At 33.7% G+C, this 16,757-nt stretch overlaps 1 protein-coding gene across 2 annotated transcripts; it reads right to left on the minus strand.

Annotated features, from left to right (window-relative positions):
- Positions 1 to 12,932: 12,932 nt before the first annotated feature.
- Positions 12,933 to 14,365, minus strand: LOC149221555 (uncharacterized). 2 transcript variants are annotated; one of them, XM_089382993.1, is made up of 5 exons: positions 14,227 to 14,365; positions 14,030 to 14,116; positions 13,716 to 13,832; positions 13,490 to 13,552; positions 12,933 to 13,246 (listed from the first exon to the last, which is right to left on the minus strand). In XM_089382993.1, exons 1-5 carry the CDS (start codon positions 14,356 to 14,358, stop codon positions 13,061 to 13,063), a joined length of 585 nt encoding a protein of 194 aa, XP_089239119.1. In that variant the 5' UTR covers positions 14,359 to 14,365; the 3' UTR covers positions 12,933 to 13,060. The 2 variants fall into 2 exon arrangements, with proteins under 2 accessions (XP_089239119.1, XP_089239118.1); XM_089382992.1 differs by having other exon boundaries at positions 13,490 to 13,615.
- Between the last annotated feature and the right edge of the window lie 2,392 nt (positions 14,366 to 16,757).

Below are 16,757 nucleotides of genomic sequence, written 5' to 3' on the forward strand. Positions count from 1 at the left end.
CAACTTTACACCTTAATGGTTTTCGACGAACATCACAATGGGGTTCCAATAGCTTGGGTGATATCATCACGCAACACTATAGCTGATCTTTCTAAATGGATGTCGGCCTTACTTGCAATTGGATACAAAGAGCGACCAGATTGGCATGTTCTTGCCTTCATCACGGATGATGCTACTGCTGAAATTGAAGCATTGAGGTGATGTGTTTATTATTTTTACAAGAGGCATAAAAAATATTGTTAATGTATAATCTCACTAAAAATTATGTTATTGCAGGTCTACGATCAAGTGCAAAGTATTATTATGTGTGTGGCATGTTCGTCGTGCATGGTTGAAAAATGTTGGAAACAAGGTCAAAGGGAGGGAAAACCAAATACGCATTTTTCGTGGATTAGGTGAAATCATGCACATGTGTAAAGATGATGAATCTGTGCGAAAGAAAGTTGAAAGCTTATTTGAAGAATTCAGTGAACAAATTTTTTTTTTGGAATATTTTAGAAATACTTGGCTGTCCAACGACAAAATATGTAAGCTTCTTATTGGTGGTTATAATGACTCTATTTTTCATGTCATATGTATACTTATTAATATATAACTAATAAATTTCTTTCTACAGATATGTGGGCAAAAGCATACAGAAATTTTCCACATTCAAATCAAGATACGAACAACGCCATTGAATCTTACCATCGATATATCAAGGAAAGGTACCTATGTGAGAAGAACAATGCATGCCACAGAAGGGTTGATTGGTTAATCTATGTTTTGTTGACAAAGGTTGTATTATTTTACAATCATATGCACCGTTTAAAAGAAGCTGGTTTTGTACGACCCAGAAAAATACAGGAACAACTGAATTCATCCAAGTGTAGAGCTAAGAAAATCCCAAATGAAGATTGTGTGCCTGATGAAAAGAGTAATGACTACTGGGTTCGTAGCCAAAATAAGGATACTCGTGACATTTGGTACAATGTCATATATAAGGGTTCTAATCTACACTTCTGCAATTGCAATTGGGCCCTAAATGGAAATATCTGTAAACATGTATTGAAAGTTGAGATGTTAGTGAGTAACACTATTTTGGGTGAAAATGTAGCACCTGGTGTCACTGATCCCACGACAGAAAGGCCTAGAATTTTATTTGATTTGAATGAAACACCTATATTGGTCCCAGAAATCCAAACAGAGCTTTTTCCATGCTTTGATTCTCCTCCCAATCTGAATTATCATAATGAAACAAGCATTGATAATTTAGAGAATTTCTCATACAATGTTGAATCGACCAATGTACGACAAGATAGTGCATTCTCTGAACATGATGAGATGGAACGTGTTAACTCATCAACTCTTGAGAAATTGAGATCCATAATACCTACAAATTTGGAACAGGCATATGCATTGAACAACTTGGTAGACAAAGCATGTCAAGAATACAACAAAATGTTTTTCAATACTATAACTCCATCCAAGATCACTACCAAGAGAAAACATAGTTTCTTGAGTCCAGTAAATAAAAAGAGGCGATGTGGTCGCAAGTCAAAGTCAGGGACAGATATACTACAATTTGAAAGGGTTGGACGAGTTCATGCAAGGAAAAAAAGAATGGATGAACAATTGGAGTCATCTTCTCAAAAACAAGGAAATATGGACCACGCGCCTGAGATAATTCAAGATTCTATTATACCCAATATTGGTATGGAAATGTCATGCTATGCATTGTTTTACGTTAAATGCGATATATTATCATGTTCAACACATTTGCATGACTATACAAACTATTTTTATTGTTACAGCTGAGGGACCCACATCTCACGCCATTCCAAGTTGTCGAATTCGTTTATTCGATGAACATGCTACCGAAAAAAGATCTAGCATTGGGGACACTGCTTCAGCGATTAACACCCCAATATCCTCCCCAAGGGTGCCCCCCCCTATTGTTGAACCAATTAAGATGTATCATCGCCCACACCCACCACCTCTTTCCTCCACAAATTCTTCCATGCCTATAACCACCTCTGTAATACCTTCCCAATGCTCACCCCTACCCTTCAATCATCCACCATTCTCATTTTTTCAATCGTCCACCCTTAACATTCCAATTCCCCCCCCTAGGTCAATCCCCCGGCCTACAGTGCTTCCCAGTATTGTACAACCGGTGGGGGTGTATCGTCGCCCGCACCCACTACCTTTTCCATATTTCACATCCACCATGCCATTATCCAGCGCCCCTGAACCATGCCTATATCTGTCACCAAGTGCTCCGCCATCTACCCAGGAAGGGTTGTCTTCTCCATTGCCTCAAATCCTCACGGTGAGAATGATTATTTGATCAAAATATCATCATGAATTAATGAAATTGATTATATGCCTTTCAATTTTTACAACTAATTGATTATTGTAATTTTTTGCAGAGACATCAATTTGGAAATCCACCTGGGAGTGGCTCATAGGCCCATACGGTAGATCGATCATGATGTTGTTTTTCCATTATGTCATTGCTGGGCATGAGATTCCATTATTTATGTTGGAAATGAAGTTCTATTTTGTAAAAAAGAAACATGTATAGTTGGACCTATTTTGAATATGCAATACATAAATTTATATTTGTGTTTATGACAACATCTCCATTGAATTTTAAATCCTTATGTGGATGCGATGTTATATTCTATCAATGTTACATTACTTTTTGATGAATAGTTGTAACGGATTTTGTTTTTATTAGTTACAAATTATCAAGTTTATAAGTTAAGTGCTTCAACTAACCTTGTAATATCAATTAAACCATCCTTCAAAATAATTATTTGAGCTATTCAATGGTTGGAAAATATGTATTATAGACTTCCCCATTATTCCAAATGAATCTCTCTTTTGATTTTCTAACTAATGTTTAATTAGATAACGTTTTAGAATTAAAATAATAAAGTATTATAGTGAATTACAAATGTATCAAAATCAAATATCAATTAAACCAACCATTAAACAATTGAAAACAATTAATTAAACCAACCATTGAAAACAATACAATTAATAAAACAAATACAATAGTTTGATCTTTTGAAATAAAATAAGATTTGTTTTTTTCTTTATATATAACATTATAAGTTAAAATGAGAAATCTAAAACATTTCTCATTCAAATACTAACAAAAAAAAAAACGAATATTTGACTTTAACAGTAAAAACACATTTGACTTTAAGAGTAAAGAGATTAAAATACCCATTTGACTTTAACAGTAAAGACATATTTGACTTAAAGAGTAAAGAGATTAAAATACCCGGTTCCCGGAGCTAAATATGATCATAACTATAATGTATCTAGAAAAGTTTTATAATTCCATTTATAAAAATATAATTGAATAATAAGTATCACTTAGTATTTCATTCATCTTTTTGGAATTACTAAAAAGCTTTTTAATAATAAGTATTATTATTAATATTACATAAGTCTTTTTTGGTCCTGAAGATGATGGGAGGTAAAGAGAACTATTTAATATTAATAATGAATCTTATTAATAAAAAGTTTTAAAAATTTCGGAAAATATTAATGAAATGTTGAATGACATGTAATTATTTCATTTCACTGTATCATAGTTATATCATATTTATTTAAAAAAAATGTAACTTCTAATGTATTTATTGCTTAAATTAAATATTCATTTTTATGATTATTTAAATAATTTTTAGAAATAAAATTTAAAAACTTTTTCTCAATATATTAAAATTATATCATATTTATTTAATGAAAAATGCAATTTCTAATGTCTTCATTGCTTGAGTCAAATATTCAATTTTGACTTTATTACAAGTAGAGGGGCACATTGAACTACAGAATATTTGGTTTAGATATCCATCTCGAAAACAAATTGTCTTTCAATATTTTTACCTTTCTATTCATGCTGGCAAGACAATAACACCTGTTGGTCATAACGGATTTGGAAAGAGCACAATTTATAGATTCATGGAGACAAGATTGATGAATTGATTCAAACAAGTTCATACATATGGATAGATCCTTAGATAAGACCTCAATCTAAATGAGACCACCTACCCATCTACAAATAATGGGTAACATGTCTTTTCATTATTGATTTGTTAACAAACCCTGGATACCATGTATAATGTGTCATTTCATTATTGATTTGCTAACAAACCCATGCTTTGTTTGCCTATTTCAACTTCAAGGCCCAAACTGTGACAGTATGAGATAAGGAAATCATCTCGTCCTAGGATGGGGAAAATGGGGACAAATCTAGACAGTGTAATTGTACACCATCTTGAAATGCTTACAAAAAAAATGTGTATAACATGTAAATTCAACATTACAATCCTATAGTTTGCTATTTAATTTTAATTAAAAGGAAAAAATGAAAAAACGTATTGCATTTTGTGTGATGTGATTACACTTGCACTTAGTTAATCACAACTGCATATAGCATTCTAATCATGATAGAACAAAATCAAAATATAAATCACAATCTTCCTGAAAGCGAGACTTTATTACAAGTAGAGGGGCACATTGAACTACAGAATATTTGGTTTAGATATCCATCTCGAAAACAAATTGTCTTTCAATATTTTTACCTTTCTATTCATGCTGGCAAGACAATAACACCTGTTGGTCATAACGGATTTGGAAAAAGCACAATTATTTCCATATTTAAACGCTTCTATGATCCCTATGCAGGTCATTTTCAACCCTCTCCTATCAATGAAAACATCACTCAATAGCCACTCTCTTTTCCAAAATAGACAAATACTAGACATCATTCAACAGATAGAAGTGAAATATGAGAAAAATTCCAGTAGTTTCCGTATATGCACACATCTTCCGTATATGCCCAGTTTCCGTATATGCCCACATCTTCCGTATATGCCCAGTTTCCGTATATGCCTACATCTTCCGTATATGCCCAGTTTCCGTATATGCCCACATCTTCCGTATATGCCCAGTTTCCGTATATGCCCACATCTTCCGTATATGCGCACATCTTCCGTATATGCCCAGTTTCCGTATATGCCTACATCTTCCGTATATGCCCAGTTTCCGTATATGCCCACATCTTCCGTATATGCGCACATCTTCCGTATATGCCCAGTTTCCGTATATGCCTACATCTTCCGTATATGCCCAGTTTCCGTATATGCCCACATCTTCCGTATATGCACACATCTTCCGTATATGCCCAGTTTCCGTATATGCCTACATCTTCCGTATATGCCCAGTTTCCGTATATGCCCACATCTTCCGTATATGCCCAGTTTCCGTATATGCCCACATCTTCCGCATATGCGCACATCTTCCGTATATGCCCAGTTTCCGTATATGCCTACATCTTCCGTATATGCCCACATCTTCCGTATATGCCCAGTTTCCGTATATGCCTACATCTTCCGTATATGCCCAGTTTCCGTATATGCCCACATCTTCCGTATATGCCCAGTTTCCGTATATGCCCACATCTTCCGTATATGCGCACATCTTCCGTATATGCCCAGTTTCCGTATATGCCTACATCTTCCGTATATGCCCAGTTTCCGTATATGCCCACATCTTCCGTATATGCCCAGTTTCCGTATATGCCCACATCTTCCGTATATGCGCACATCTTCCGTATATGCCCAGTTTCCGTATATGCCTACATCTTCCGTATATGCCCAGTTTCTGTATATGCCCACATCTTCCGTATATGCCCAGTTTCTGTATATGCCCACATCTTCCGTATATGCCCAGTTTCCGTATATGCCCACATCTTCCGTATATGCCCAGTTTCTGTATATGCCCACATCTTCCGTATATGCCCAGTTTCCGTATATGCCCACATCTTCCGCATATGCGCACATCTTCCCTATATGCCCAGTTTCCGTATATGCACACATCTTCCGTATATGCCCAGTTTCCGTATATGCCTACATCTTCCGTATATGCCCAGTTTCCGTATATGCCTACATCTTCCGTATATGCCCACATCTTCCGTATATGCCCAGTTTCCGTATATGCCCACATCTTCCGTATATGCGCACATCTTCCGTATATGCCCAGTTTCCGTATATGCCTACATCTTCCGTATATGCCCAGTTTCCGTATATGCCCACATCTTCCGTATATGTCCAGTTTCCGTATATGCCCACATCTTCCGTATATGCGCACATCTTCCGTATATGCCCAGTTTCCGTATATGCCTACATCTTCCATATATGCCCAGTTTCCGTATATGCCCACATCTTCCGTATATGTTCAGTTTCCGTATATGCCCACATCTTCCGCATATGCGCACATCTTCTCTATATGCCCAGTTTCCGTATATGCACACATCTTCCGTATATGCCCAGTTTCCGTATATGCCTACATCTTCCGTATATGCCCACATCTTCCGTATATGCCCAGTTTCCGTATATGCCTACATCTTCCGTATATGCCCACATCTTCCGTATATGCCCAGTTTCCGTATATGCCTACATCTTCCGTATATGCGCACATCTTCCCTATATGCCCAGTTTCCGTATATGCACACATCTTCCGTATATGCCCAGTTTCCGTATATGCCTACATCTTCCGTATATGCCCACATCTTCCGTATATGCCCAGTTTCCGTATATGCCTACATCTTCCGTATATGCCCACATCTTCCGTATATGCCCAGTTTCCGTATATGCCTACATCTTCCGTATATGCCCAGTTTCCGTATATGCCCACATCTTCCGCATATGCGCACATCTTCCCTATATGCCCAGTTTCCGTATATGCACACATCTTCCGTATATGCCCAGTTTCCGTATACGCCTACATCTTCCGTATATGCCCACATCTTCCGTATATGCCTAGTTTCCGTATATGCCTACATCTTCCGTATATGCCCACATCTTCCGTATATGCCCAGTTTCCGTATATGCCCACATCTTCCGTATATGCCCAGTTTCCGTATATGTCCACATCTTCCGTATATGCGCACATCTTCCGTATATGCCCAGTTTCCGTATATGCCTACATCTTCCGTATATGCCCAGTTTCCGTATATGCCCACATCTTCCGTATATGCCCAGTTTCCGTATATGCCCACATCTTCCGTATATGCGCACATCTTCCGTATATGCCCAGTTTGGGCATATGCGCACATCTTCCGTATATGCCCAGTTTCCGTATATGCCCAGTTTCCGTATATGCCCACATTTTCCGTATATGCGCACATCTTCCGTATATGCCCAGTTTCCGTATATGCCCACATCTTCCGTATATGCGCACATCTTCCGTATATGCCCAGTTTCCGTATATGCCTACATCTTCCGTATATGCCCACATCTTCCGTATATGTCCAGTTTCCGTATATGCCCACATCTTCCGTATATGCGCACATCTTCCGTATATGCCCAGTTTCCGTATATGCCTACATCTTCCGTATATGCCCAGTTTCCGTATATGCCCACATCTTCCGTATATGTTCAGTTTCCGTATATGCCCACATCTTCCGCATATGCGCACATCTTCCCAATATGCCCAGTTTCCGTATATGCACACATCTTCCGTATATGCCCACATCTTCCGTATATGCCCAGTTTCCGTATATGCCTACATCTTCCGTATATGCCCACATCTTCCGTATATGCCCAGTTTCCGTATATGCCTACATCTTTCGTATATGCCCAGTTTCCGTATATGCCCACATCTTCCGTATATGCCCAGTTTCCGTATATGCCCACATCTTCCGTATATGCGCACATCTTCCGTATATGCCCAGTTTCCGTATATGCGCACATCTTCCGTATATGCCCAGTTTCCGTATATGCCCACATCTTCCGTATATGCCCAGTTTCTGTATATGCCCACATCTTCCGCATATGCGCACATCTTCCCTATATGCCCAGTTTCCGTATATGCACACATCTTCCGTATATGCCCAGTTTCCGTATATGCCTACATCTTCCGTATATGCCCACATCTTCCGTATATGCCCAGTTTCCGTATATGCCTACATCTTCCGTATATGCCCAGTTTCCGTATATGCCCACATCTTCCGTATATGCCCAGTTTCCGTATATGCCCACATCTTCCGTATATGCCCAGTTTCCGTATATGCCCACATCTTCCGTATATGCGCACATCTTCCGTATATGCCCAGTTTCCGTATATGCCTACATCTTCCGTATATGCCCAGTTTCCGTATATGCCCACATCTTCCGTATATGCACAGTTTCCGTATATGCCCACATCTTCCGCATATGCGCACATCTTCCCTATATGCCCAGTTTCCGTATATGCACACATCTTCCGTATATGCCCAGTTTCCGTATATGCCTACATCTTCCGTATATGCGCACATCTTCCGTATATGCCCAGTTTCCGTATATGCCTACATCTTCCGTATATGCGCACATCTTCCCTATATGCCTAGTTTCCGTATATGCACACATCTTCCGTATATGCCCAGTTTCCGTATATGCCTACATCTTCCGTATATGCCCACATTCCGTATATGCCCACATATCCTACCATGTGAAGATACAAAATCTTGGCCCTTGTTGATCATAGACTTATTGGGCAACTCACTAGGATTTGGCTCTTTCACAAAATTATGAAAACTTGTTTGAAGAATACCTATAAGCCTCATATCAAAAGACACAATGTTGTTGATCTCGTTTCCCGTCAACGATAAAAGTCAACATCCTAGGGACTTTTATATATTCTATGGTGTTTTTATAGAGGTGATACTCCTCTTTCACACACTCACATTTTCTGATTAACTCAAAAATGTGGAATTAAACATTCAACATATTCACCTTTGAGTGGACCATGTGATTTTAAAGAAAATAAATAAAAACAAAAAGAAGTAAATACTATCTAATTAAGTCATTCCATGGCACATATCCATTCACATATCATGAGGGAGACACATTTGAAACAAATACATAGACAAAAAATAAAGAAATGGTCCAAATATTTTAAAGAGCTCTAAAATGATTTCATTCAATATCATAAACAATCATAGGAGAACATTCATGAGATTTCAATGCTTAATTAAAAGTATACGAAACCACAAATTCCATGCGCTCTTGGAAATCGCTGTCTATAAGAGTCAAAAAGACATTACAAACTTTAAGTTCAAATAGAGCAGGTGTGTAAAGTACTCTACAAAATTCCTAATACTTAAATGTAAATTGAATGCATTCATCCTTAAGGGACTAGAATGGAACTCGAATGGGACTCTTGAGGAACAATAAATGGTATATATTAAGCTAGAAGAAAGCAAAAGGAATGCAGACAGAATTACAAATGTATAACAAACTTTACAAAGTTGGATGATTTAAGACTAGGGAGAAATAAATGGGAATTGCTTCAAATAAAATATAGAACACTCACAAAATTGCAGAAGGATGACCGACTTAATGAATTATCTATCCCTTATAGCATCAAATGTTGGAGTATACATTAGTCTTTGCATATTTGTTAATCTAACCAATGGGGAAGTTATTCAGGATTAACAATTTCATTTAAATATTTTCTAAGCCATTCTTTAATATAATCCATAGGAAGGACGATTATGTCGTGTCTTACATCTAATGCAAAAGTATGCTCATATGTTTCTTTTGTATTTGAACATAATTGATTGATGACTGATAGTTGGTCTTCATTCTCATTATTATATGTAACTAACCATTTTTTTATTTCTTCCTTCAAAGAATTTGTTAAGTTGTCGAACTCATTACCCCATAATGTCTTAATAACTTCCAATTCTTGTAGCACATCTTTTGGAACTAACATGGAGTCTGTAATCATTCTTGACCCTTGAATATCTTCAACAACTTTAATACATTTAAAGAAACTATTGCTTCGTTAGTCATTAATCTTTGTACACTCAAAAATAGCATCATTTAACATTTTGATTCTAGCATATAATCTTGCCTTTATCTATTTTATTTGCTCCCCATTTGAAATCCCTTGTTGGGTTTTTTATGCCTACTCAATATGAAGATGCACTAGGGACTAAAACTAATTGAACCAAAGTATGATTTCTTATTAACAAAAAATTAATGCTATGAAAATTACCTACATGTTTTTTTTAGGCATTAAGGTTCAAAAATTGATTTAATGGAGGTATGATTCTTTATTATCAAAAATACAACCTTACACAAGTGTTACACGGAAGCATAGTCCTTGCCATTGAAAATAGGGATTATGTTGCTAGAAAATTTGCACATAGAAGGTGATAACATGATACATATAAAGTATACTATGAGATATTTAAACTAATATTAATATAATATGGAGAATATTAATATATATCTTTCATATTTGTAAGATAACAGAAAATGATTATTCTATGAAATTGTTTTACAAAGCACATTTGTATTCATACTTATACATGACAAAGTTTAGTAATTTATATTTTCCAGAAAAAAAAATCTTGTAATTCTATTACAAAGTAGTAACTTTGGTAGGACTCGTTCAAATCACATTTACATTATGTGCATATACAACTAAATGGATGCCACATTTCTATAGATCTAAATTACAAATTGTGTAGTACAATGCATAATTACATAGTGTTGGTCAATTTGGCATGGCGCTTAACATGATGCTAGAGTTTGTCGAGACTAATAATGTGAAAATTGTGAGAGATTTTTCTTGGGTTTATTTTGGCATAAGCATTCAACCATTGACCATTGAAAATTGTAAGGGATATTTATTGGGTTTCCTTAGCCTTAGCATTCAACCATTGACCATCTCATAACTTCGTTTATGTTTTGAAAAAGATATGAAGAAACAATACTTAATAATGTTTCTTTGGTTTTTCTAAAAATGATCATACTATCTTTAATAACTTTGAAAAATAATGGAGAAAATAGGAATTCAAGTAGAGTGGAGAAGGACTAATTTCTAATTATATGAAAATTTCAGTGTAAAATTGAGGATTTAAATAAATGATAACATTACAAGAACTAGTCAAAATCAAGGGTAAAATAGAAATGAAATAAAAATGTATCCTCTATTTGACTTATATATAAATTAGTTAGAAAATAGGATCATAAAAAATAAAGGAAGTATACATATAAGAAGTCATACTTTGCTATTATTAATTTAAATAGATGATGTTGTGTTATTAACAAATCGTAAAGATACTTGTGATAACAATATAATCATTTCATATAATAGTGACATTTTTTCTTAGTAACAACAACAATTTTATATAGTTGTTCTTTGATCTATAGAGTTAGTGAAAGAATCATGAAAGGACATTATCTATTCTATAAATAGTAAATGAAAAAAATAATAATAACAACGATTTTATATAGTTGTTGTATGGGTTATAAAATTAGTTGAAGAATCATAGAAAAATGTTGAAAAGATTGAGAAAATGTGATTAGTAAAACAATTATGTATTAAAATACAAATTGGTTAGAGAAACATTAATGTATTACATATAATATCAAATTTAATCATAAAAATATAAATAAATAAAAATAAAAATAATTTACCCAAATAAAAGTTAAACAAAGGTTAGGTGTCTCAAATAGAATGCTAAGAAATATATAAATAAATCTCGACTAATAATACATCTAAAGGAAAATTTATATACATAAAAATATATATTTTACAAAAATGAAATAAAATTGAGAACTGAGTACATGTAACGAAACATGGTATTATTCATGAAAAAATAAATGAAAATACTTCATGCAAACATAAGCATTTTTTGTTCTCAATCCCACATAAATTTATTCTATATATTGATATTATTCATGAAAAAATAAAATGAAAATACTTCAGCAAACATAAGCATTTTTTGTTCTCAATCCCACATAAATTTATTCTATATATGTGTGATCTATCCATATAGCATATAATTTTTGTTTCACTCCAAAATCTTATTTGTGAATATAGACTGATTGGATATTGATAATGCATTTTGCATGTAAAGTAAAGATGGATTAAAATGTCTATGAACCATTGTAAAGTAATCTGAGTTAAAGGCTCTTCTTCATCCTTATGCTTCTTGCACTCCTTTTTACAGATCATTGCACTTCTTTGTCATTCTCTAACTTCAATGTTTAAAAACAAAGTTAAGGCAAGGCAAGTGAAACAAGAAAAGAGAATCGAAAAGAACCAAATAAATATTTATTACTATAAAATGTTCATATTAAAAAATAGGTATACATTTCTTTTAGTAAAAACTTTCCAAAAACTAAAATTGTTAATTCATTTCTAAAAATTCTATTTTTTTAATTTTATTTTAAAAATAAAATTAAACAAAATCATATATTATTTCATATAAAAAATAAATTAATATATAGTAATCAAGAAAATTCTCTATTTTGTATATAAAATAGTAAGACATTTTTAAATACCCAAATGATATATATATACTATAATTTTATAATTTTAAAAAATTAAATATTAAAACATGTAATCTTTTAGTATTTTTGAGTATTCAATTATTTATCAAAACTAACCCATTTATATATTATTTCATATATTATTCCAGATAAAAAAGATAATCATTAGGGAATTAAAAAACATGTGAATGTATAAGTTTTTTCTCCATGCAAGTTTGATTGAAAAAATAATATCGTTTCTAGTAAGCATAAAATGTAATGAAAAATAAAAACTAAAGTTAACTCTGTTTAAATTGAAGCTGTATAAAATATAAAACAAGACACGGTGTTGATGCAGGCAAGAACGAAAGTTTAGACGTTTAAAATTTTGGAACTTAACTAATATTGTTTGTTTTTCATATCCACTAGCGACTTCTAACGTAGTTAAAAGAATTTTGGTGGCAAAAATGTATATATCTTTTTTGAATCCAGGACTTGCCATTTTCAAGCACAACGTCACCAAAAATAATTTAATTTAAAAAAAAAATTATTTGGAATTGGATTTATTTATAAAATTACAAAATATCTTAGATGTTGGCATTTTAAAGACATACTTAGCATGTGGAAACAATTTTTGGAAAAAAAAATGATGTATTAAAAAGTCTAAAAAAAACAGAGATTACATATATTGAAACTGTCCTTGTAGCCCCTTTATAGATAAAACAATGGCTAAAGTTATATTATTGTAGCCTAAGTCATTTAAACTTGCTGGAATCTTTAGCCTTCAAAGTAGCAAACCTAGTGGGTTTAGTGAGAGCAATGCTAGTTGAACATATATGCTCTATGTATTGTTTGCGTGACTTGAACCCACGAGCTTTCAAGTCCTTTGGCGTGATTTTGGTCCTTTTAACCATAGCATCAACATTTATCTTTTTTGTTTTCTGTGGAAATTAAAACATTATCAATAAATATCAAAATCCACATAGATATAATGAAAATATGTTGACCATGTAACGAATATGAAAATACATTTCATTGACTAGCTATCAATAAATATCAAAATCTATATAGATATAATGAGAATATGGTGAACATCTAAGGAATATGAAAAGAAATTACATTAACTAGTCATAAAAAAATACGTCAATGTTATTATGAGCTAAGATATGTAGTATATAACTTACCTCTCCTAATTTATCTTGAAGTCTAGGTGAATGCCGCAATGGTTGAGGAGAATGTGATTTTTGCTGAGTATCATGTCCACCATCATACATGTGCAAAGGTGTTTTAGGAGATGTATATTCATTACTCTGAACATTAGATTATACATAGATATAAGTATGTGAATCAAAAAGAATTAAATGTAAAAATATGATAAAATTATAAGAGTATAAATAAATATAGTCTTACCTTGCATTGTGACATTGGACATGAAGATGGTTGTAGCATTTGAACCATTTCATTTCCATTCTTCTTAAGGCTTCTACAAGGGGTTTTCATTGATTGTGATGGTTCCAAAGGGAACACCTGCACCATAAATAAGAAATAACACACACACACATAATAAAAAAAAATCAAAGATAAGGATATATAATACAGGACATCCATTTCTCATCCCATCATTATGGTAAAACATAACAATTTAATCCCATCATTATAGTAAAACATAACAATTTATATATTAATATTTTCGCTGGAATAGGTTATATGGATTAAAAACTTACTGGCCCAGTAACCCCTTGAAAACCTTGAAATCTAGGTGAGCGTCGCAATGGTTGGTGGCTTGAATTTGGGGAATTTTGTTGATTAGGCTATGCATATCAATAACAATGAGAAATTAGTATACAATTATAATAAATATAAATATTATTTAATGTTAAAATGTCTAAAAAATTAATATCTGCAAAAAAATGGACTCAACTGTGTTGTCATTGTCCTGATTGGTTTCATCAAAGTTTAATATATGGCTGTGCCCATCTGATCCTTCTTCCCCCACATCATCGGGAACCTCAGTGCTTGCTTTCTCTTTTATAGCAATATCTATGCGCTTCATTGTCTGCATGCGTCTATGAGGTAGACTCTGATCCCAACGTTGAATTTTTTCACAAATCCTTTGCTTCGAAGTGTCATTAAGCTGATCAAATGTAGCAACTGACTGTGAAAACAAGTTTCAATGAATTTAGTCCACAACAATAAATTAATATTAATAGAAAACATATACAGATAAATACAAATACTAATAAATACTTACAGCTGAATGAATTTCTTCATTGACAATATTAATAAAAAATCATATACTAATAAATACTAATAAATACTTACAGCTGAAAGAATTTCTTCATTGACAAATCTTTTATATGCTTGTTGTCGTGCACGACATAGCCTTGCATCTAAGTCATATTGTATTTTGGCATTTTGCCTTTTAACTGCACTTGTTGATTTGACCGCCCATGTAGCATTTGCATCTTTTGCTCGACCTCTTTGACGTGGAGGAATTGGTGGGAGATTGTGGGTGGTAGCGCGATGATGATTAAGGCCAGATAACTTAGATCGACTCAAATTCCCCGCACAGCCACCAACAAGACAAGTGAACACTTGCTTGGTGCCTTTGATAGTTACCTCCCATTCATGTCTAATTTCCTCCATTTTCTTACTTCCTTATAAATGAATATGTAAACAACAATGTTGTTAAAAACATCATAAAAACAGATTAAAATAAAAATCAATATTCATATCTATTTTTTTGTGGTCACTGTTGCACATCCGGCAAGGACAAAGTCTGTAAGTGCTTTCATCCACTGATTTTAGTCTGATTTTAGTTTAACGATTATGTTTTTTTCTTTGGAATTTCTTGAAAGAAAAAAATTGCAGAGATTTTAGTAAATGTAAATAAAAATTATGTGTTTTTGACGGTGTTAAATTTATTTCTTAGAGTAGCTTCAAACTGCATTATCATTGGCATTATTAAAGGGCCCATTGGGCTGTTCATCACTTCTTGTGGGAGCCTAAGGATGAAATCTGGGGTGTTGCAGCCAACCAAAAACTGTGCAACCTCATTGCCGAAGTTGTTACAGTTATGGTGCAACAAACTATATGTTTCAGCTGTATAGCGAGGGCTTATTTCTTCCAGGAATTCTTCAAACATTTCCATCGGGACGTGAGTGAAATCCAAATAAATTTGCAATGTACAACTTGTCACACAAAATTCTGATATAAAACAGCAATGATAGTAACTATTTAATGATTTTGATCGAAAAGTCATGCAAAAGATTCTGAAAGTACAGACATGTCTCAATAATCTAAATCCAAATCGCATGCAACAGCCTAGCGAAAGCACAGGGTGGAGAATTATGTATCTGCTAAGAACTAAAGAAAGCCCTTAATGGTTAGAATCCAACAGACATGTAATTAAACCTTCCTGTTTGACTCAGTCCCAAACTCTAGTAAATATAAGAAGATATTCAAAAATCTCTAAACTTGTTGCCACAATTATAGAAATAAGAGTTCACACGATATACATCAAAAAGCAAAAGAAACACTCTCAGAAGACTAATGAGGGAACTATCTCGTGGTGGATAGTTCACGTGAATAGTTGTTATCAAAAGAGAAGACATTTTAAGTTAAAAAAATATGGCCGAATACGAACATCCATTACGACAATAGATATAACTATCAGGAAATAAATAGTTCATGTGCATTAAGTATGTACCTAGAAGTAAGCAATACATATAGTATATGTAGCAAATAACTTACAGTTGCAAAAATTGTAAAAGAAAATAATTTTATAGCTGTAAAAACATTGTTGTGACCTTATAATTAAGGAATAATTGTAACAGTAATTGTATTACACAGTAATTCAACAGAGTATGCAAGGCAATTGAATGACCGTATTTTTATAATTAAATTAATATTTAAGGGAAACTATTTTCTATTTAGGGCTAGCTATTACTATAGAAACAGAATGCAAAGATGAATCCTCCATAGTTCAACATTTGAAAACAAATAAGTTTTGGATGGAGGATTATAGACGTAGAAATAAAAATTGAGGGGTTCCATAAGTATAGATACAAGGTAGAACTTGGAAATTGCGAGATATTCTAAAAAGACAGAAGATATGCACTACTAGGGTTGGTAATCATATACCAAGTCCTCGTGTATACTGCAAAATAAGAGAGTAAATATACATATGTCAGTAAATATACTATAATTAACCATTTAGCTAATATTTAGCTTGTGTCGGAGGGTATGAGGGATGCCGTCGATTGATGCCGTCGATTGCTGTCGCCGGGCTCTGACACAGGTACCCCATAGCATTAACTTTGCTATGGGGTTGGAAATAGGATTCGCCATGGAGGCTTGCATTAAATCCTCAAACATGTTTGCTGTGCAAAGAAGACAAAAGCTTGACGAAAATTTACCCTTTTTAAATTTGGCATTAAAAGGGAGGAAGAT

This window comes from Pinus tabuliformis, chromosome Q, assembly GCF_031772625.1.
Source record: "Pinus tabuliformis cultivar Carrire ecotype Pingquan chromosome Q, CPIR1, whole genome shotgun sequence".
Classification (NCBI taxonomy): domain Eukaryota; kingdom Viridiplantae; phylum Streptophyta; class Pinopsida; order Pinales; family Pinaceae; genus Pinus; species Pinus tabuliformis.